The sequence below is a fragment of the Drosophila mauritiana genome, chromosome 3R, assembly GCF_004382145.1.
Source record: "Drosophila mauritiana strain mau12 chromosome 3R, ASM438214v1, whole genome shotgun sequence".
NCBI classification, from domain to species: Eukaryota; Metazoa; Arthropoda; class Insecta; order Diptera; family Drosophilidae; genus Drosophila; species Drosophila mauritiana.
This window is the reverse complement of record NC_046670.1, coordinates 28135528-28159186: the sequence shown is the minus strand read 5'-3', so window position 1 is coordinate 28159186 and position 23659 is coordinate 28135528. Positions and strand designations below refer to the sequence as shown.

General features: G+C 46.8%; 1 protein-coding gene across 9 annotated transcripts in view; it reads right to left on the bottom strand.

The window, feature by feature from the left end:
* Window positions 1-23659, bottom strand: part of LOC117144596 (band 4.1-like protein 4A) — a 63853-nt gene that overhangs the window by 5042 nt on the left and 35152 nt on the right. For 5 of the 9 annotated variants that reach the window (XM_033309883.1, XM_033309876.1, XM_033309877.1 and 2 more), the window contains exons 3-15: window positions 15181-15285; window positions 14758-14882; window positions 13442-13539; window positions 13048-13256; window positions 12059-12211; window positions 10904-11076; window positions 9171-9413; window positions 7337-7792; window positions 6398-6796; window positions 6018-6302; window positions 5755-5892; window positions 5549-5695; window positions 4203-5439 (exon numbers count right to left, since the gene is read on the bottom strand). In XM_033309883.1, the coding sequence (XP_033165774.1) occupies window positions 4203-5439; window positions 5549-5695; window positions 5755-5892; window positions 6018-6302; window positions 6398-6796; window positions 7337-7792; window positions 9171-9413; window positions 10904-11076; window positions 12059-12211; window positions 13048-13256; window positions 13442-13539; window positions 14758-14882; window positions 15181-15285 (3768 nt within the window). The remainder of the gene's footprint in view (window positions 1-4202; window positions 5440-5548; window positions 5696-5754; window positions 5893-6017; window positions 6303-6397; window positions 6797-7336; window positions 7793-9170; window positions 9414-10903; window positions 11077-12058; window positions 12212-13047; window positions 13257-13441; window positions 13540-14757; window positions 14883-15180; window positions 15286-23659) is intronic. The other 4 variants (XM_033309884.1, XM_033309885.1, XM_033309878.1 and 1 more) reach the window with 2 other exon arrangements.

Below are 23659 nucleotides of genomic sequence, written 5' to 3'. Positions count from 1 at the left end.
AACACAAACACATGCTGTTTATCGACAATTTCGACTAGATACATAATATTTCAATTAGGATAATATTGACAAAATCAACCCAATGTATGCTGCTACAGTGTTTTAATTAATTTACAAACAGCAGCGAAAATACCCCTGCCCCAGTTTATGAATTTATCATTTGCAGTGTGGCTCCTGCACAATTTTAATTACACGCAAAATACTCGAATAACAAGGGCCCCAATCAACAATGCCAAATGCCAAAGCCAAAGCCGATGGTAATGGCAATGGTAATGGTAACTAAAGCCCCGGCGGCCAAACAGCTGACCATTCGAATCAAACCGCGTGCACAGGTGGCCAGGATAGGGCAGGCACCTGGGGATTGGGCTGGGGACTGGGAACTGGGAATTGGGAGCTGGTTTCAGGGGATTGCTCTTCCTAACCCATTCGAAATGCGCCACACGCCCTGCGGTTTTCTGTTGATTGCACAGCGGATAGCGATTGAGTCCTTGTTGATCCAGAGGTTAGTTACCATGCTCTAATGGAACTCTCTTTAAGAATAAAGTCTTTAATTTGTTCTTTAGCTGGCTAAAGCCTCGAGTCTAGCCAGCAAAAAATATTGGTAAGTAAGCAAGCACTTTTCGATTTGCATTTAAGCAAGGTATTAAGCCATTCAGGTGGCAGACATGTGCGGTAACTAATCGCATTGAATGCGACTTGGCTCTGTCTCTGGCTCAATACACTTAAAAGCTCATTCAATTTGGCCCAAGACACGTTCGCTTGAAGCCCATTTGATGCCTTTATGATGGCGAGTTCTTTGCCAAAAGTCAACACATAAGCACACGAGCGGGGAAAACGCCGGGAAATGGCTGCCGGCCAGTGAGATTCATTTGTAAATGAAATCAGAAAGGTGTACAAACACAAGCACACTCGAATGGTTCAGGGGTCTAAGTATGAGTATGAGTGCGAGTTCGAGTTCGAGTTCCTGAGTATCCTTTACTCACTTAAGCTTTCGGCCTTTGTGTGCTGGCGGCTTATGCTTTTTGTAGCCAAACTACACAAGTTTGCCGGAGAACACAAGTTTGTTTTGTATACACACAAAGTTTGTTTGATTTTCTATTAATTAAAATTGCATTCAACTTGAAAATCGTATTTGTTGCCGCAGGAGGGAAGTTTATCTGCTAGGCCTCGCCCACTTCCATTCAATAATGAACTTTGAATTGTAGCCTAATGGAAACACGTACAAGATTGCATAAACAAACTTGAAGAGCGCCGGCCAAAGCCAAGGAATTTAATTAATTTTCCGCCCCGCTTATGGGTGTGTGTGTGCGCGAGTGTGTGTGCCTTAATTGGGCAAACACGCCCATGGCCAGCCAACACACACACGCTAATGCATCAAATTGTCTGGCATAAATGTGGCCCAGTGTCAAACGCCCCGTTCATTAACACGCGGCTCCGAGGAAAACGGAACGGGGGTCGCATCCAATGTCAGGGACGAATCGGAATCGGGTGGGTCGCCAAGGATGGGTCACCACCTCGTCTGGCAACTGTCGCCATCAAAGATAATTGCCATCCCCCGAGCGCCAGGATGATCTATTTTTTCTACTCCGCCAGCAGTTGTGCAGCCCTATTCTTTTTTCTCGAATGCATAAAACATTTTAAATAAAAACGCATAAAAATATGCCATATGCCGTCTGCAGGACAAAAGACAAAAGGGCGTTTAGAGCCCGGAAAAAGGGCCGCCCCTCCAAACCATCTAGTATTTTCAATTGCCTACATGATGAATAATTAAATTATTCACGGGATGCTGGATAAAAAAAACGAGTATTTGTTTAAAGTTTCCCTTTGTTTCTCACTTTGTACATTTTCCGCACTATTTGACATGGAAAAATGTTTTCTGCCAATAAATCAATTGGCAATTTCATATTTTTATGCCCATTTTTTATTTGCCATTTTTTCAAAGTTATGATGCATGCATTTTTGCTGCGGTCATTGTTTACCCTGGGCATTGTTTTCTAAATTTAAAATTTTATGCTGTTGACCGGGGCTGTCATAATATTATTTGGCCTTTAACCTTTACTTTTTAATGAACTTGAAAAAACGGAGGGAAAATTAAACAGCGAATTGGATAAATACGCAAATGTTTACTTAAATTAAAACGCCCATTCCATTTTCTGAACAACTCAATCAATTTGTGACCATTTCTTCTCAAACGAAAGACGCTTCCATCGATAAGCAATCGCTTTAAGGCCTATAAGTTTGTTGCCTTATTGTTTGCCAATTGTGTTAATCTAGCATTTGTTAGGATTTGGCCAAGTGTGGCCGGCTCCTTGGGGCTACTAAAACGGAAACAGTCCGGACAATAGATATAATAACAACTGCAGGCGTTTTACCAGGGACAAAACCATCATCCGATGTGTTCTTCGCCGACGGCGAAAACTGCTAGCCCTTGAAACAACACAGCAAATGGCAGGGACAACAGCAATCGAAACTTTTGCCACATTAAATCAGTAAATTTATTGACTTAACTGCTTTTTGGGGCGAGGACACCAACCCGGCCACGCCTACCCATTTCCCCGCCCGCCCCTTTTGGGGGTTGTCAGCATTGGCGTTTGTCTGTTGGCCGCTGGCTGCGCACTTGCCACTTTGGCCTGGCCAAGATGGTGTCCCTAGTCCCATATCCGAGTGCACTCAGAGAAACAGGAAATATAGAACATAAAATGTACTTATGCTGTAATTGTATCTAAGTGCTGAGGAATTTTAAAATGCAGTTTTTAAATGAGGAATGAAATGTTTTTGCTTAATACTGTGCTAGTTTGTTCTCAGCTTTTCAGGGTGAATAGAGACCGAACAGGATGTGTCATTCTTTCGAGTGTACCTTCGCCTGCCGCAGGATCCCGTGTTTGGCATATTCCTTTGGCCGCTTTTGCCCCTTGCTGTGCTGTCATAATTTTTGATTTGCTTGTTTTATTTGATGTCCTTGCTGATGTCGTTGCTTTGGCTGCCATTTCGGGCGTAGTCGTCGTTCTTGGCCGCTCCTCACTAAGCTGCTTCCCAGCTTAGGAAAAACAATTTTGCAAAATTTATTTTATAGCAAAATTATGCCAAACATTTCGAAAATGTTTCTATGTACTCCCGCTTGTTGTTTCTCTTGCCGTTTGGGAAATGCGAAAACGCGTGCATGTGTGTGTATCCGGAGGATATACACACATGCGTGTGACCCGGTCGAGAGCTTGGAAGCTGGCCCAGAATTTATTTTAGAATGGTAAGTATTTCTGCTTTCGTGCCATCAACTCTGGCTGAAATTATTTGCTCGGGGGCAGCAGGAGAGAAGAGAAGTCAAGGAGGAGGCAGGACTGGAGGTCCTGTCTGTTATATAAACTTGGATAATGTAGCGCAAATAGTTGCTTATTATTTATTCTCTTTTATTGCCCCCGCTAGCCAAAACCTTTGTTTTTACTGGGTCTTTATGGCCTTTTATTTTTCGGGTAATTTATTTGCGCTCCGGCAGAAATTAGTTGGAATATTTCAGTTGTTAATTAGGCATGCGTGAAATTGGGCAAAGTTTTGCGAAGCATTCTTTTGAGTTAGGATATATGGGCATATGTCTGGCCAAGATTCGCCCAACTATTCCACTGAAATTCGAGCGCTGAAAAGGATCCCTTCCCAAGTGGCGTTCTCACGCCTTAAATTTAAGTTAATTAAATTTCAGAGCAACCCGCAGCTGAGATAGCGGCAAGTTAACGTTTCTGGCTTTCGACAGGGCCAGACACACACAGGTCCTTTGGGTGGAGTGTGTGTGCGATAAGGATTCCTCATTTGGCGGAAACGGGGACAGCCCCCACGACTCCCTCAACCCTCACACAATGGGTCTTACGAAATAATCAACATAAAAGCTTCAGTTACTTATTACACTTGTGCAAATACGGATACACACTACGCCATAGACTCTAGTACTCTTTAGAAATACAAACCGAAAATATAAAGGAGGAGGAGGAGTATCATGCCATACACACTAAGTACTTGGCTGGGGATGCGATAGTGCCAGTGAAATACGGATTCAATTAAGGCGCGGAACACAAACATGCAACACAATGGAGTGGCAAACGAAAGACAAGTTGCACAAACTGAAGATGAGGAGGAGGGGCAGGTGGACGTATCCACATCAACATCAACATCAACATTCAACATCGACATGCGACAGGTTTGCACTTCGTACTCACAGTTGACTGCTGCACCTCGGGCACAGATGGATTCTGGCCATGTTGCAGATACACTAATGGACCGCCCGTTTGCCGCGGCTGCTGGACAATGGGCGGCGACGAGGACGACGTGGAAGGAGGTCCGGCAGCGACGGCGGCTCCTTTGTCGAACTGATAGTACATGACGTCGTTGGCGGGCGCCGTGCCGCCGTACAGAGGAGGAGGGGGTGGCGGCGGATCTGCGGTCTGCGACCCAGAAATGTGGTAAGCGGTGGTCTGTTGTTTTGGGGAGCCCACTGCTCCCGTGCCTGGTCCTGCTCCAGCTCCTGCCCCGGCTCCACCCGGCATCTGCGGCATCTTGTAGTTGTAAATGTAGGGTCTTTCGTACTCCCCGCCGTGGATGTAGGACAAGAAGAGGTCCGATTTGGCTGGCTGGAGGCCAAAACCTCCGGAGGAGGAGCCGTTGCCACCTGATCTTTGACCTGAGGGACGATTGTAGCCCGCGCCCGAAACATTGCTGCTCGCATAGTGCAACGGATAACAGCCCGCATTGGCTAACTGCGAGTTCCCGCCGCCCGTCAGGAGTTGCGTTTTGGTCAGACTCTGTCCGGAGAGCCGCCGGGTGGGCACCCCAATATCCGACTTGGCATCCCGGCGCTTCACCTGCGCCACGTGCGTGGAAGGACCTTGGTAATAGTAGGGCGACGCCGGATTGCTGGGCCACTCCACGAAGCTGCGCTGCCGGCTGAAAGCACCACCACCACCTTGAGAACCTGGACCACCGACACCACCAGATGTTACCATGTTGCCGGCCAGATTGCTAATGCTGCCTCCTCCGCTCACCACGCCCTTGGAGCTCTTGGCCAGCGCATTGTTCAGACTGAACTTGTACTGGTTGTTCTCAAAGGTCGTGTAGTGGAGCAGGCGATTAGCCGGCGACTGTTGATTAGAGTTAGTAGCGCTGTTGGGGTTTTGGCTGGAGCTGGGATTGGAACTCGAGCCCGCGTTGTGGACGGGCGCCAGTCCCGAGGAGCTCCCTGGGTTAGTGGACGATGGCGAGGAGGTGGCGTATTTGTAGGTGCTCTTCTGCTGGCGCTGCTGCTGCGCGAACAGCGAGCGCTGCTGCTGTTGCTGGTTACTCACGGTCTGCTGCATCAGGTTGTTGTAGTTCCCGCCGGCACTGCCGCCCGACTTCCGGTGCGATCCGCTCGAGGCGCCAGAGGATTTGTTGGTGCCATAGCGAGTGCTGTCGCTGGATCTGGAATGTTCAAGGCGTTACATGGTAAAAGAGTAAGCAGGTTAGTTTAAGGTAAAATAATTTGTAAAATACTTAATAAATATTATGATATGATATGAGGCGATCTTACCTTTCCGATGAGTATGCATAATCCTGATCGGCTCCCAGTCCAGAGTCAGTGTGCTCGTGGGACACCCGCAGAGCCGAGTTCTCCAAAGGACTCAGATTGGAGCCAGTGGGCGAGATAAAGTCACCCATGCTCATGCTGGACATCATTCTGAAGTTGGGAAATCCACATTCATTTCCCAAATTTGTAAAGACATCTCCTTTACTCACCTAACTAGACCATTATTCCGTTCACACTCCCTTGAAGATATAGTGCTGGCCGAGCGAATGGATCCATTCTTCGGCGCATGTCCTCCAGCTCCAGGACCTCCGTTGGCCTCGTGTGGATGCGTGCTTTGATAGTAAAGTCTACAATTATGTACATGAGTTAAGTGAGATCTGATAAATAATCAGAACAAAAACTGAAAGTCGTTCCACTCTAAGGGTTGCCCCTTACCTATTAGTAATTTATAGATTGGTTAACTAGTACTTACCCCCTGATGCGATCGACGCGATTCCTGGCCTGGCCCGCATTTCCAGATCCACTACCATTGGTAATGGTGTTGCCAGAGCCCGTACTCTTGGCTCCCACACTGCTCTTGCTGTTGCTCTTGTGGATCTTCAGGTTAGAGTTGGACCTCTTCGAAGTGGTCTCTACCACCGTGTAGGGAATCTCCCGTAACTGCTGCTCCGACATGCCCTCCGTGTCCACCAGATCGAATTGTAGGTGCTTCGCCAGCTCACTGTTCCACATGCGGCTTCGTGATTCCGATGGGGATCTATTTTTATTTAAAATTTTTAAATAATAATTTAATTATACATATTGAGATCCATCCTAAATAAAGTATACTGGCTACTTTTGGGTTGTACTCACTTGTTTTTGCGGTGCCTTCTGGATTTGTGGTGCGAATGGGTGTCCGAGTGGCTATCGTTGCTGTGGAGACTCCTGGCCACCATGCTGCTCTTGGAAACCGCTGCCTGTTGCACGGAACTCTGGCCCAAACTGGCTTCCGCCTGGCGTCGTTGCACTTCCCTCCACTGCGATGTGGAGTCTATAAGCTCGGCACTTCCACTTCTCATCGAGGAGCTGCGATGGCCGGAGTAGCTGCGTCCACGTGTACTGTCGTGATCGGATCCTCCGGCTGAGTCCCTTCGATGCCGGTGCGAACGGCGGTGCTTGCGATGATGCGAACGTCCTGATCTTCCGGACCGACCTGATCCTCTGGAAAGCTCGCTTTCATTATCTGAGGTGCGGCGATGACGGTGCTTATGCCTTGAATTAGAATGATTTCAGGTTATAATGATTTGCAAATTCCGAAGGTCGACAAATTAACGAATTGCTAAAAGTTCCTTGATAAGATACGTGAAAATACCAAAGTTGATACGCATAAAAATTGGGAAATTCAAATTCCCTTGCGAAATTCAGATCTTTGCAGATAAGATAAGGAGACAAATTTAATCAGTTCAACCAACTACTCAAACTAGGCGCATGCCTAAGGATGTCCAAGTCGATAGGGCTTAGTTGGTCTTAAAATGTCACATATACTGGACTCTATCTCAACCTACTTAACCTTCTAAAGTTAATTAAGTGTTGACGACCTTAATGCATCTAGATCGATAAAATTCGCACGCGTCGCATTTATCTAACTTCATCCTAGGATTCAGACCTGATGCCCTTTGAAAGGTCAAGCTCGGGTCCGAAGTCTATACAGTAATCACGGTTGATGGGTTTGACATTCAAGTTAAATATAAATGCACTTAAATTTAAGCCTTTTCTGCATTAAAAATAATTCGTAATATTACTAAGACCTACTTGCGCGTGGACCTCGAGTCGTTGGAGGAGTGGCTCTCCACGGAACTGGAGCGGTATCTCTGCTGCTGATGGGAGGCGGATGAGGAGCTGGCCCGCTGCTGACGGTGGTGGTGCGTGGTCGAGGAGGTGGCTCCCGCTGACGAGGATTGGTGGTGCGGATGGTGGCTGGTACCGTGACCGTGGCTGTGGTGGCTGTGATGGTGGTGCAGTCCACCGCCTGCCGTACTCGCGGATCTTACGGATCGCGGACTCGACGGATTGTGCCCGAAGAGGGATCTCTGCTGGGAGCGCGGCCAGGGAGCACTCCGTGTGCTCCTTGGAGAGTCAGGCGTTTGCAGGTTGCCCCCGCTGTTGTTGTTGTAGCTGCTGGAGTTGTTGTTCTGCTGCTGATGGCAAGGTCTGATGCCCAAGCTGGTGGGTATGCTGTAGGTGGAGCGATAGGGGCTGTCGTAGTTGCTGTTCAGGGGAGGGAGTAGAGATTAAAGGCGGGGGATCAGTCATCGCGATCTCGCATTATTTTGCCATAAATTTAAATTGTTTAACATAAACGTTGATTAAAGTCCGCGGCATGGAAGGCCATTTAGGCTGTCCAATTCGATCTGGGGAGGCAACTGAGCTCCTCCAGCCGTGCCACCACGAGATCGACACAGACAAATAATGCGCGTGTGCAAAATTGAGTAATTGCCGCACTGGCAATCAGCAGGCAATCATTTTGTACTCCCAGGAGTCGTCGCTTCGGTCCAGTTCGGTTCGACTCAGTTCCACTGAGGAGGATCCCAGAAAAGCCAGAACGTGCCTGGTGATTTATGCTCCCCGGGATGCAGCGATCTGTGATTTGTGATCTGGCATCTGGGATCTGGATAGTCTGCTGTGGTGTGGCGGGGATCGGCTGCCTGATTGGCCTGATGTTTGGGCTTCTCTTTGTTTGCAAATGATAAATGACGCGGGCTATTTGCTCATCCCGGGTCTTGCAGGAGAAGGAATCCAGCGATTACGATTGGCTTCTATTACCTTATTTAGAGCCTCACCTGAGCGTGTAATTTATGCACGGATGGTGGGCAAACACTTACACTGGACAGCTGGACAGCTGGAAATGCTGGCTGGTAATTGTCCAATTCAAGTGCTTCTTGGGAGGATCGCTTTCGATTAGTCTCCACAACGGAATACGAGTATACACTCGCTTCCTCACTCCCTGACTATAAATCGCCTGGCATGACTCAATTTCCCCCGAAACTTCTATGATTTTTATTTGTCCATATAATTTGATGTTCACAACCATAAAACATTTAATAAATGCTGCGTCTAGACAATGTAACTGCCTTCGAAATGGCAACTAAATGGATTTTGAACACGAATTCGAAACAGAACCCACAGTGCCAGAGGGCACTTGAGCCGGGACAATGCCAAGGAGCTTCTATCTATGTATCCTGTTTGTCCTGTCAAACGCAAACGCAGGCGGAAAAGGCGGGGAATGATGAAGTGCTCCGGCTGCATTCCTTTCAAATTGAACCCGGCGATTCGAAATAGCAATAGCCATACCGAAAAATATATGTTTGAAAATTAAAAAGAGATCAAAGGCGAGTCCTCTCCAACGAGCCACATGAGAGCTCTTCCGGCGCGCCAGCTCCCAAAAATGATTACTAAAAAGCAAAAAAGGACTTGGCGGCCAAAAAAGGACTTGGCCGGAAAAAAGGACAACTACGTCAAAGGAAGCAGCTGCCGCACATAAATGGGTAAAATACGAAACGCGAGGGTACTACACATGGGCGGTCGGGTAAATCAAAACTTTTGTGCTCGGAATGAAAACAAATGATGGGCATTCTGGAGTACTCACTTGGAGATGGTGCCCATTCCGGGCTGGGGCAGCGGCCTGTTGCCCATGTGGCTGCCGCCTCCTAATGTTCCCGCGCCACTTGCTCCATGGCCATGGCCATTGCCATTTCCATTGCCGTTGCCGTTGCTGTTAAAAAAGTCATCAATCACGCGGCGCGGCTGGCGCTTCGAGGGAGTACGGGTGAAGGCAGGCGGCGATCGTCCGGCGGAAAGTGCATCCTTCTCCGTTTGCTTGTCCGGGCGACTTTTGGGTGTGGTTCGATGGGTTCGGGGTTGGCAGACATGCGGTGGTGGTGTCGGGCAACATAAAAGTAGGCATAAAGGCGTCCAAAAATATTAACAACCAAAATGGGAAAATGCGAAAAACAAAAAAGGAAAACGAGCGTACGGATCATAGAAGACGCTAATAATGAACAGTGAACCATAAAAAGGTTGTAAAGCACAGACAGCCAAATAAAATAAAAACCTAGGAAACTCGGAAACTTTCATTTGTTTCTCAAATTAAAAACGTTCTGTTCTTGGGCCAGTCATAAAATGAGCCGACGCCCCTAAAAAAACTTTGTTTTTGGCCACTAGAAATGCCCTGCCGGCCAAGTTAATAGTTTCACTGAGTTACGGTTGGCCACGTGAACTCCATTTTGTGTCCGGGAGCAAGAAAGTTTACCGCAGCAACTAAATGGTCAGCCGCAGTCACCGCAAATGTCCAGTCATAAACATGAAGGACCTGAAGCCCCAGAGTTCCCCTGAATCCCCTCGATTCCCCCGGATTCCCTAGATTTCCTGCCACATTCGTCATGCACAATTGCCTGCATTTGGTGAGGCAGCAGCTTAGAGCCGCCTTTTCGCAGAAAGTCATTAGTGGGCTTTGCACTCGAGTTGCTTTTTGGCTGACTGCCCGAAGGCCTCCTAATCCCAATCCCCAGCCTCAACCCCATCCACATCCACATCCCCATCCGCAGTACCCCTGCAGATCCGACATTTTTATTGGACTTCCAATTAGTTGACCATGCGGGCGATGGCGTAAACTTGATCTATGAACACTGGTCGGGTTGCGCTGCATCTGGACGCTGCTTCTGTTTGGATTTGACTTTGACTTGGGCCAGAGATGAGCTCTAATTGGTTCGGCGGGAAATTCGAGCAGCTGACATGCGAACTTGGTGCATTTTGGCGTTTTCAGGGGGCTATCTTTGAAACTGGAATGGCCCTCCATTTAGTCCGGACTTGATGAGCATTAATTTCGGCTAATACAAACTTTACATTGAATTTATTAGAGGTCTTAATAAAATAAATAAAACAAAAAGGTATTTAAGTGCCTTGCTCTTACACTGAAATTCAGGCATGTTCTATATCCCCGAACACATTTATAGGAAATTTAGCCCTTGGAATGCCACATCTATCCATCTATCCTCTCAAGAGCCAGTTCACTTTTTCGCTTCGAGTCCAGCCCAATTTCTCCACTCGAGCTGCCCCTTAATGAGCTAATCACATGAGGTGCACTTTGAGGCCAGGGATTGAACTCGAGTGTCTGGGCCATTGAAATTCGTTACGTCTTAATTGGCTGCGCTTTTGGGTTTGGCCAATAAATTAGGCAACGGAGCAGCAGGGTTTTTTTTTTGGTTTAACGACTCCATCTGATGGGCGGAGCACACACGACTGCACCCACAGGAACTTCCTGGAGAGTTCCCAGTGCGCCGCGGCACTCCACTATTTCTGGCCAGCTGGCTGGTTACTCACCTGTGCCTGAAGCGCGATCCCAGTTGGAACAAATCGGCGGCATGCGACTGCGAACTGGGCAGAGGGGCCACTCGCACCTGCCTGAAGAAGGCATGGTGTTCCACGCAGCAGCGCCATAGGTGCTTGCAGGCCGACTTGCGAGGCGTCTCGAATCCGTAGGTGCTCAGCTCGTTCTGCGGGAAACAGGAACAGAATCGAATCGCAAAGGTGTGATAAGCGCAAGAGTCGAGTCACGATGGGAACTGGAAACTCGACTGGGACTCGACATGCCGACAAAGAGGCGGACTGACTGAATGAGTGCCCCTGTCGGGCTCGCCCCCTCCCATTCCAAACTGTAAAGTGCTGGCCAAAAAAAAAAGAAGCTGGGAAGGAAAAGGGAAAAATCAAGGCGAAGGAAAATGCTTAAGTTCCGCCTTTTGTGCGCGTCAACTGGCTGGGAAACTTTTTTGATTATCAAAGCGTTAACACCCGAAAGTGTGCAACTTTCGGCAGCTCCAGCCATTTGGCGTCCTCTATCTGCTATCTGTTACCGAAGCTACCATCTTCCATCTACCAGCTACTAGCTACTTGTTGTCTAACGAGTCCTCCTACGCTTTTGGCTCCTGGCGCCACTTGATGCCGCTGACAGCCAAAAGTTGTCGCCATAAGGAGCACATAGAAAAATTGGCGACACTGCAAAACGGGAATAAGAAATTGAAAGCACTCGAACGGAGCTATGGACTATCGGATACCTTGTAGGGCTTAAAGGAGGATAACTACACTAAAGTACACAATTTCGAGGATATCATGACTTAAGAGCTAATGATTATAGAACTATTTATTCATCTAAATCTTTAAGATCTTTTCTACATTTCTTTAAGGTCATCTTTTAAGCACGCCCAGAACTCTCTCAACTGTCAGATACTCCCTACTCGACTTTGTGATAGGTCTACTACTACCCTTTAGTGCCAGCTTTCGACCATTCACTCGCGGAACGAACTGCAAATTGTAAAAAGCACTTGTCGGCAAACAAATTTATGGCTGGGATGGGCTAGGAATTGCGGATCCTCATCCACATCGTCACAGTGGCCATTGTCGTTTCGGGTTCCCAGCTAACAGTTTACAGTTTTCCAGTTCCAGTTCCCATTGTCGCGTTGGGTGCGTTTGAGAATTTACATTTTTATCGCTTATCCTGAGCATAAAATAGCGTCCTTTATAATAAACTTTGGCAATGCGCGGCCAATAGTAATGAGCCACCGTCGTCTTGTTGCGCAGCACGACAATCCCGCTCGGAGTCAGGCCCAGGAAGTACTCCACGCTGTCCTCGCCCTGTGGGAAAAGGGGAAAGTGTGAGCAAAAAGCAGAGAAAATGAGAAGCTGAGAAACTTTCGCAAACAAAGGCGGGCGCAAAAGTTTCCTTTCGGCCATTGCCAAAAAATGTGTTAACAAGAAGAAAGTTTTCGCCCATTAGCAGCAGGCGGCATTTTTATGGATACCTCGTTCTTATAACGCCGCCCAGAAAAAAGCCGAAATAAATGTAATTTCGGCTGTTAATTAAATTAAAAAGAAGGAGAGAGCGGCAAAGCATATAAAAGACGGCGGTCTGGCGCCGCGATAGTCAATGATTTGTGTCTATAAACAAACACAAGGCCGACGACTGAGTAAGAAGGGGGTGGATATGGGCTCTATTATGGCACATAGCATACCATACCACATGGAGTATGATACAAGGGTTCGGGGCGATCCCCAACTCCACGCATGTATACAAACACAGCTGGTGATTTATTGAGGTTTGATATCAAAGTAAAGGGCAATAAAAAATGCAAATGAAGTGCCAACTTACGCAGCACAAAAGCGTAGACACACGAGACTCGCTTTTTCGGGGGTAATCATTTCCCCCTCTCCGATTTGGGACCCCCACAGAAATGTGAGCAAATGATTTATAATATTTGCCCTGAAATGAAATTAAACTTTGCATTTCCCTCTGACCCCTTTTATGCGGCTGGTTGAACGTCGAAGACCGGCTGCCTGGTGAACCATCTGCGGTTTCAGAACTTCGGGTCGGGTCACATGCGAGAAGTATCCATAGGTCCTATATGCCACCCCCGTTCCGGCAGTTCACCCGATTTGGCTTGACACATGAGCAGCATCAGCACATTACTCACCAGAACGGGATGCAAATCCACGCCGTACATATCGTGCCATTTGACTTTGTCCAGATAGTTGAGCTCCGCACTGGAGGGCGACATTCCCTTGAGCTGCTGGTGGAGTTCGGAGACGCGGGTTTCCAGCTCGTTGCTCTGGTTAGGAAGCAGCCGGAACTCGGACACGTACCCCTTCGAGTGGCGCCGCTGATCATAGTCACCAAGTTCGGCTGGGGGAGCAAACATGTATGTATCTCTGATTATTGGATGAAAGCAAACTCCAATTTCTTTACAAAAATGAGGGGTGGAGTTCTTGGTAAATAAACACAAGTCAAAGGATATGCGCTGAAAATCGATTCGTATTTGCAAGCGGATTGTGAGACACCTGTGACTCACTTGGTGTTCCTTTACTTACATTGCACCACAAAGGCTCCCAGCTCGGCGGCCAGCTCAAAGGCCACAGGCAGTCGTCCCTGCAGAACATCCTGTTTGACTTGCAGGAAAAGTTGATACCTGCAAATGACGAATTTCATTAGCCAACATGGCAGCCCAAAAAGCCGAAAACAAGGACCAGAAGCAGTTAACAAGTGGGCAAACAGAAATCTGGGCATAAAATTAGTTGATCCCCCCTGAATGCTTGTCCAAAACAAACATTCGGCCGACTTGTTGACTTTGGGCGTAACATGGAAATCATGAAACGAAACAAATACTCGTAAACGGCAGACGGCATAGGCCGGCATCATATTTCACAATTATTTGCTAAAATCAAGCGCAGTTTGAGCTTCAAGCTGCCTGTTTGCCTTAATCCTCTCCTGTCAGACGTGGCTCAGTCTGGCTGGAAATCCCCTCGTCGCTCGGAATTTTCAACTTTGTCCTGACCAAAGTCAATTGCCGTTTATTGTGCGGCGCAGACTTTGTATAGCTAAAATAACACGATATTCTTTGGCCCTAGTGCACTTCCAATAATGCAACGGCAATTGCATTGCCACGCCCCTCGCCCCTTTCCACTTGGCCAGAAGTGCATTTCGATGCATTTATATGCGCTAATATTGGCAGTGGATTCAGCGGCAGTTGGCCAGGATTTTGATGATGTTTGGCCAATGGTTTTGCCGTCGCTCGGCGAATGATTATGGCCAACGTGTCGTCGTATGGAGAGCAAATATTTGCACACACCAAATGCTTGATAAATGCAGCAATCGCCCCCAGGATAACCAGACACCAGGACACCAGAACACCCGATGATGTGGCGGTGAAAACCATGGCCACGGTCACATTTCCACAGTTTTTCCCACTTTGCTCGCCATTTGCGACGACATTTGGCATTTTCCCTTCGGCCTGCTGGCCTTTTCCACTGGCGTTATTTTAATTTATTTCGCTTGATGTGCGCGCATAAATGCATTAATTGCTCGATGCATTATCCATTAGTTGAGTGGGCAGAGCGAGTTCACAGCTTTCAGCTCGTGCATCTCAATTCGCTTCATTTGTTGTTTATTGCATTATAATTATGCGTCTGTGTGCCTCAATTAACAAATTAAATTTGCCAAATTCAATTTACCGAATTTATGGCAGACCAAAGATGGGATGGCACAAATTAAATGCTTAAATTGTTAATGCCTGTGCGGACAAAAGGATATTCTTTAAATGCCACCAGAACTCGCACGAATATGACTTCGATTTGAAATACCCATAAATGTTTGCGGTCCAGGATTATATAGGATTTTGGTTCCTCACCTGGTTATTTCCTCCAGCAGCTTGCAGGGATCGGCCGCATAGAACTTCACACCGAAATACAAGTCATAAGGATCCGACTTGGGCTTGAGTTGGCGAGAAATACGCGACGCAGGATCGAGCCAGTGCTGTGGGGAAATGCAAATGAGGGATAAATCCAAGGGCTAACCACGGGGCTTATGTCAGTGAAGGACACCACCGCCAGCAGGACCAGCGAAAGCGAAAATATCTAACCTGCCCCGCAGCCAAAGGACTCTCAAAGAGTTGCCATAGTCTGGCTGCTGGGCTTTTTGTTTTCATTTTTCATCGCGCCTGAATGAATTTCAATGAAAACGAAAATGAATTTCCAAAACCAATATGTGTGCCCAGCGGAAGCGGTCTCCTTCACTTTTTTCGATTTGGATCGTTTTTGCTCAACACACTTACCGTCTGATTCTCCTCGTCTATGTAACGTATGCCGAAGTATGAGGTCTCGATTAAATTGAGCCTGGCGAAGACGACATCCAGCAGAGCCTGGCCGGGCAAATCATCCTGAAAATAGACAAGAAAATTGCTGTTAAAACAGAGCAGAGTCCTGGGGATAAACAGGAGGGATAAAAGCAGAAAAGGCCGAGGGGCTGAGGGGCAGAGAGGCAAAGGCAAACACTGGAAACACTGGCAAACTGTTGAGCCATTGAATGGCCACAGACACGGACCTCGTTTCCGCTTCCCTTTCGTCCTGCGCCCACTTTCCATCCAGTTGGCTAAGTCCTCCGCCGACAAAAGTGAAAACTTGCCAGTGACAATTATTCAATTGGAAAATTGCTGCCTTTTTGTGTGCCTCTGCCTGCGATAAAATGAATGTGGAAATAGCAAAATGGCCCGTTCTTCTTCCTCTCGACCAAACAATTTATGGCAAATCGAAGGCGGCCAAAGTCGGGCAATCAACAATTTTTGCTGGCTTGCCGTTGGTTTAATTTAATTTGTTAAAGCTTTAAAATGCCAATTCCCTTTTTCTCGCCCCGTCTAGTGGCAATAATAAATTGAGTTTATACTCCGGGGAGATCTCGCAATCGAAAACGGAATCACCCCGAAAAAGGTGGCCGCCGCAGCTGCAGGAACCGCAAAAAGCACCCAAACTATGGCCATGGGGTGTGCCATTGTTAACCGCAAAGGCAGCTGCCACGCCCCCTGTTTGCCGCCCGCCCTGCGGCGGCTGATGCTCCTCCTCGATTGTCTACAGTGTGTCTCATGTGCTGCTCCGTTTTTTGCTTTTCGCCAGCTGACCAGCAGACACTGACTTTTGCCTTTTGTTGTTTGTTCGACCCGCTGCCATGTTTTATTTATGGTATTTCTGCCTGGTCGAAGGATCCCTTTGGGGCATCCACATCCATATCCACATCCACATTCGCAGCCACGTCCTCGTACACATCCACATCCTGCACACGGCATTTCCCTTCGCATGCATATTGGCCTGCTTTATTGTTGTTGCGTAATAAACTTAATGGCTGGCAAGTGTGAACACACTGGGATTCCGGGAGTGGGAACTCGGTGTAACTGCCAGTTGGCTCGCAACTCCGAGCACAACTCGTTTTGAATTTATGTTAAACATTGTGCTGACCTCGGACTTTCAGTCCGAAATCGAGCTGCTTAACTCGCCGTCTGGGAATTGTAAATACCAAAAGATGGAGTCCAAGTTGGGATGGTGCTGTATGTGTATTTCAAATGATATTTGATACACATTGTTGGGGAATGTTTGCCACATGTTCATACTTATGTAGTTGTAGTGGTTTCCCCAAATCCATATGATGCCAAACTGTACAATATTCCATTTCCATCTCATTTAAGCAATGAATTCGATATGCCCAAAAACATATCGTTAGTACGCAAGCTGTGCAAAATGTTTTTGATCTGCCCAATAATCATTTACCTTTCAACATCCCCAGGCCAAACCGAGATCCCAGTGGATGGAAGGAATAATCTCTGTATGAGAGTTCATTCCGCATCAAAAAGTCGAGCTGAGTTGATTTTTGCATGAGCTCCGGGCCGCAGGACGAGGATGCCAGTGTGCACGGTGCACGGACTTGTGTGCGTGTGTGTCAAAAACTAATTGCATTTGTGCCGACTGCATTAGATGACAGTCGTTAACAGGACGAAGTGACACAGTGACAGTGAAGTGACATCGGCAGTGGCAAAGCGAACGTGATGCTGCAGCTGGGCAGGACATCAAATTCCTTCTCTGGTCCTGCAGCTCAAATTGCATTACAAATACGTGGAGAGAACGTGGGCAAGGACATTAAGACAATGGTCTGTGAAATTTCCTACACAAGTCGAGTCCTTATTGTTGTCTCCCCTCATCTGGCTCCGAAAGCTCTTGTTCCAGCTGCCGCTCCTCTGACTTTGCTGTCAATGCTTTTACCATAAAACACAGAACTCGAGAAGAAGAAAAGTGCATTTTAAAAATGCATAAGAAACATGAGCGTTCATCATATTGTCGGTTGCCGTTTACTTAGTGAGAGGAGCTAATAATGCATGTGCACGTAAATGGAATTCCAAATGAGGTAAGAGCGAGTGAAGTAATATTCCTTAAAGTGTGCCGAAAGCACGTGAGGCATCTCTATCGATCTGGGCTTATTGGATTCCGAACCTTTCAGGAATCCCAACCAGTAGACACCCCCATTGGAAACCAGCCTAATGAACTAGTCGTTCAGCGCCTAAGTTATGGGCAGAAATCAACGTATACATGTAAGGACCGCAATTAATCACATGGGTTTTGCCGGAAAAACTTGTGCAAACAAAAGTGTTTTGGGTCCCAAAAGGTTTTCCACGTTCAGACAAACGATTCTGGGGGCGGAAACATTTTCCCCCCCACCACCAACGCCAATTTCCACACAACTCACTCACTGACAGAGTTCAATAAATTAGATTTTCCCCGAACCAGTGACGTAGATGATGTCTGGGGCATCAAAGGATGAAGGCTTCGGATGATCCTGATGCTGACAGCGCAGCAAAAGCAAGTCGAGGACGGAAAAACAAAAAAAAAAAAAAATAGAAAAAATTAAGAAGACGCCGGATGTGCCCTACGATGATTATGTTGATGCTAATGATGATTAGGTCTTTGGCTAAAATGTCTTAATCAAATTATGCTTACTTTGATGTTGCTGGAAGGACCTACGCCTGCCCCGAGCCAAAGGACATCGAATCCTGGCCAAGTACACTTAATGAGCTTACATTTTTCGCCACCCCCGTCCCCGCCGACTGGCTCTCAACCTCGATTGCCTGCTTTTCTTGTCAGCTGACGGCAACACCATAGCAAAAAGGAGGAAGTTTTTGCCATGCAACTTAATTAGAGAACGCCAAGTGGTAAACCGGAAAATATAGCACACATGTCTGGCCACCAGCCAGCCCTAAACAACTTCCCTTCTTCCACCCCCGGGAGACACTTTTCGGGCGAAAAGGAAAATCCCAGCACCGCGTTCCGGCTAAAACGTAATCAGCGTCTTTCGTAAACTTTAACGACGTGACTAACCCAATTTCGGCCTTTTACGTGTGCAGAAATGCGCTGCAAGTCGTCGGGCTTTAACATAATTAGGAAGTGTGTTATGTGTTCAAAGGATGAGCTCCCCAGACACACGTGCTTGTCAAAACTACTTGATATCAACTTGACTTTACGAATAGTTACAGATCAAATAAATATGTATGTGATTTTATAGAAAGATTAAGTATTAACTTTAAAGACAGAACGTATTGCTAGTGCCACACTTTTTTCGTGTTTTCATCCCGCCCCGTCAGATTACATCGTATTTCCGGTGTAAGCTCATTTGCTGCCATTTAAACTGCAAGGCGGCTAACAAGAAACGCCAGCTTATTGCCCTTGAAGGGGCAAAATAAGAACAAAGCTGGCTGAAATGGAAAATAAGAAGCGAGTCCGAGTCGCCGGCAATGGGGGTCAGGTCAGAAATGCTGGAAGTGATGCTCGGCATCTGCCCCCAAAAGGCTCCGACATCCACGGGTCGTATACTTAATGCCATGTGAGCTGTGTCTGTGTGCGTTTTAGCCTCTCCAATTGCATTGTGCGTATAATTGCGATGCTTGGCTTAAACGAGCGCTGACCTCTGACAACAACAAAAAATGCACACAACACGCGGTGGAAAAAGCAGCGAGCAACGAAATGCGAAAAACAAAAAACAGCTGCAGAGAGCTGCATTCGTTTGTGTTTATAACGGCATTATGAGTCTTAAGCTCAGGGCAGAAATAGGAGGAATAAAAATAAAAGCCAGCGAGAGCAAACAAACGGGGCTAAAACAGAGAAATGCGGAAAGGGACGGACGGAGTGAGTGGTGCAATGTCACAGACAAAACGGCGACAAAATGAAAGAAAAGCAATGCCAGCAACATCGTGTCGTCGTTATGCACAAAAACCAGGCAGCCTTTCCAAATGCTAAAGCAGATTTATGTCTGCCCCCTCCCCCCTCTCCAGGTCACTTCGGGGGAACCCCCTTTTCGGGCCCGGGATCCACCCTGCTCATCCCATATTGGCGCATCTTCACCTAACTGAAAAACACATTCAACAAACGAGATTTGCGTAATTCCTGCAGCTCAGCGCCGACGAGAAGGTTCCTCGACTCAACTCAACTCGACTCGACTCGGGTTTTCTTCTTTTTTTTTATTTTTGCTGTTTTGTTGTTTGCCGGCTGCTTGTTCTTCGCAATGTTTGTTGTCAGTCTGTTTGTTGTTGTTGTCGTCGCAGTGGACGGGATGCTGCCTTTTGAGATTCCTGTACCGTGTGTTATAGCTATACCCTGCACCAGGTGGGCACAACGTTGATTGGCCATGGCATTCAACTTATGATCAATACATGGTCAATGTAAAAATAAAATCTAAAGGAAGGCTCAACATGCAAATCATCCTATTCCATCAACAAATTAAGTAGATATCATATTCAAAAGAAGTTAAGACTCATAAGAGCAATATGGAATACAATTTTAGGATCTTTCTTACTTAAGAGATGGTATGCATTGACCGCCTAGGGTATCTGATAGTCGTGGGCCTGGCCCAAAGTTGACAGCTCCTTGTTCCGCCGATGCTGGCAGTTCAGAGACGTCGCTGTCTGTTTACGAGAGTTTTATTTCGCATGCCACGCCAAACGGCAAACGGCAAACTGCAAACGGCACAAAGCCTGACAATGCTAGATGCGGATGGCTGGGACTCTGCTCAGCCTCTGACTTTGGCTCTGACTTTGGACTCAGGTTCAACATCCAACATCCAACGACCAACATCCCACGTTCAGCCAGCTTTGGCCTCGGATTTAGCCGTGGAATCGGCTTGGCTTGGCGTTTTGGCCCTAGCTGCGATATGAGTTGTTGGTACTGGTACGTCATCGTCATCGTCACATAGCGGCACTTCCATATCTGTTTTTCCACCGTTTTTTTCCCCTTTTGCTATTTTTTGCGGCATGTTCGGGCTGTTTTTTCTGGGTTGCAGCCAGTTGATCTGTCGACGGTTGTCGCATCTTTCCGGCACATATTTTTTTGGGATTCTCTTTGAGCATGGCTCCCTTTGCCGTGCTAATTCCAAGCTCTGGGCCATGCTATCGATGCATCTGGGCGTTCTGCTCCCGCGAAGCCGGTGAAATACTGCACGTGCAACTATTCAGATGTTCTGATGTTCGGATGTTCAAACTGTTCAACTTGTCTCGCGCTTTTCCGGCGAGAGCTACGACTTCCGCCGCAGAGGCATCACTTGCATTTTCCGCTATCGCAATCGCACGACGTCTGTGCAAATGCTGGATATCATTGTTTGCCTCGCAAATATTTCTGCGCTTATCCTACGGTGAATGGAAGCCAAGGAATGGATGTCTTGTGCACTTGGAGAAATCTTGCATTTCTAGGCAGAACCACAAAAGGTGTTGCACTATCTAAGACTTAGAACTTACTTCTGGAGTTCGTTTCTAATTGTATTACTTTTCGCCAAAGTTACATAACTAACGTTTCGTTAACTTCCCTTCTAACCATGCCAGGTAATCCCCATTTCTTCCAGGTGTAAAAGCCCGCGCTCACCTTGAATTTCTTTGGCGCTTTGTTCGCTAACCCATTCAAACGCTTGGCAAACAAACGGCGAAGCCAACTGACAGCGACACAGGGCGCAAAGAAGCCGGAGATTCGAGGTTCCAGGGGCTCGAGGGGTTCCCGGGAATTGGTCGTCGGATGGCGGACGTCGGACCACCAGGTGAGTGAGTTATCTGATGGCCGTCAAGCCGGACCGCCTGCCATCCACCATCCGCCATCCGACATCCACCGTCCACCACCCACCAGACTGCTGGCCACCCGCTGATGTCTGTCCGTTCTGTATTTGCGTTTAAAGTTTTTTTGATTGAATTGTTGCAAATTGTTTGCAAATCTATTTCGCCGGTCTCCCTGCGGCTCAACCTCAACCGATTGAACAATTGCTTTTTGTCTTTTCGAAAGCGAAACGGTGATGGTGCGGGAGGGGGCGGTAGGGGGCCTTGTGGCCACGCAGATACTCGTATTCAGATATTCAGATATTCAGATATAGCCGCAAAGTCTCGACTTGACACTGAGTTATGGTTCTGACAGCTGCGAAAGGCAACGAACGGCCAGTTTTGGCCTGGCTTTCGAGTTTCCGAATTTTTGCTGGCTGTTTTCTGTTTCTTTCAAGGGGCTCTTTGTTAATCCTATTATCCAACCGAAGCGCAACTTCAGCAACAGATAAAGTAATTACCCCGGCTGCCCCAAAAAATGCCAAATAAAAAAGGGCAACGCCGGAAAACTGTTTCGCTGAGCTGGCAAAAAGGTAAAACATTCGGGGCTTTTGGGCCTAACCTTTTGCCTCTTATTAATTACGTCATTTAAAACGCCTGAAAGCGGGAGCATTGTGAGTTTTGAATTTCGCCTATGCTTTCTCCACTCAGTTAAAAATGTTGTGCTGTTTATAATGACAATATTGAATTATATTTAAGGTTTTAGAAGCGAAGTTTCTTTGCGGATTTTCCGACCGAAAAAAATCATCTTGGAAAATACATTTATTGCTGTGCTTCAAAACATAATCCATTAGTTCGGAGTTCCTCAACCGTTATTAAACATTTGCCATGGAAATGCAGCCATTTTCATTCCAACTTCATGGGTCAAATCAATGGCCTGGCCTTGGGAAATGGCCCAAATTACCGTCTATAACTGCTAACCTGGCCGACGTTAAGTTTAAGCACACACAGATACTGGGATAGCCAGATAGCCAGCTGCATGGATACAGGTGTGGGTGCTGAAATCTAGACGCCGGCATTTATTTAGCCATTAAACACGCTTCATGGGCTTTGCTTATTTTCATTTTCATTATCAATTTGAGCGTGCTGCGTCCGGTTTTCTCTGCGGAACGGACTGAACGGGCGGGGACTGTAAAAAAGCTTTTAACTTAATTATGTTGGCCATAAACTGCAGGTTTATTTCGGCCAGCAATGACGCGAGCAGCGGACTCTAATTAAATGTCGCTCGGGGGCCTGGCCAACTTCTGGGCCAGGTTTAGCGCTAGATACATAGGTCACCGATACGAACGTACTCATATGGCAATTTCGAACTGCTGGCTTCGAGTGTTTGCTCGTGAAGCACTCGAACTAACCATTTTCCATTTCGGCCTGTCATTGTGGCCGGAGTGAAGTGAGCTGAGCTGAAGTGAGCTGAACTGAACGGAACTGGAGTGAAGTGTGTGCGGTGCGGAATGATTTACATAAATTCTCCAATGGCGGGCACCCTGTATTGACAGAATCAAGCGCTGGACAAACAATGCCCACACACTCCGCTCGCAGCGGCTTAACCGTTAAGAAATAATTATATAACCTTATCCAGCAATAACAAGCTTATGCCATTTCGGCCGCCCCAAGTGCCAAGAAGTGCGGCTCTGCTTGGGAGCACTCGAGAAGTGGCCCAGAGTCTGGCCGTCCGACTTGGCCAAATGTCATTAGCATGGTAAGCGTGATAAATGGCCCGCTCACTCACGGATTTCTGGTCTATATGCGCACGTAGAGTTCCCAGTTACCAGTTTCCAGTCTGGGCATGAAGTCGTCAAAATCATTTGTCACAGTTTTGCCAGCCTTTAAGTGACTGGGCTCCAGGGTCTCCGGGGCAGAGGTTTTGTCTCGATTTCGGCGGGTTCAACTCAATTTTTCAGACTTTTGTCTCGGGAACTTTAAGATCTCTCGGAATTTGTGTCAAACTCTAGCGAGGGATTTTTAGGGAATATTTTCTGGAACAATAAGCTTGGAATTTATGGTTTCTTGATTTTAAGTCCACTTATTTGCCTAATGCTCACTAATAGTTTATATTTTCATTTTGTGTTCCCCGATATGGGAATGGGTTTACTCACAGTCGCATATTATAATAAAGGCTATTAGTAATTATTTCACATACTTTGCACTTAAAAGTAAGTAATTATTTGACATTTTTGCAATTCTTACATCATGTTAAAAAGTAATTTAATTTTAAATGCGTTTTTTGACATTGTTGTGGTTACGGCTTAAACCAGCTTTTGATTTGTATTTTTGTTTTGAATAATCAAATTAGCTTGAATTAAGCTCAATAAAAACTGCACGCAAAAAGTTAACAATTAATAAATCCCTTTGTAATTCAGTCAAATTTATTTAAAGCGAATTTCATTCATGACATTGTGGTCACTTATTTGCGGGTGTATCTATACGATTTTGTTTGTTTTCCGCTTGTCGACTTAAATTTAATCCGCAAGATAACGCATTCCGAATAATCACTCATACGCAACGTTCGACGCAGCTCTTGTCGTGGCCATGAAATATCGATTGCGCAACTGCAGTGGAGACACTTGCACACATGTAAATGTTGCAACATCGACTGGCTGGGCGCCACATGAAATGCGAAACGAGTCAACCGCACGCAGTACCCTTC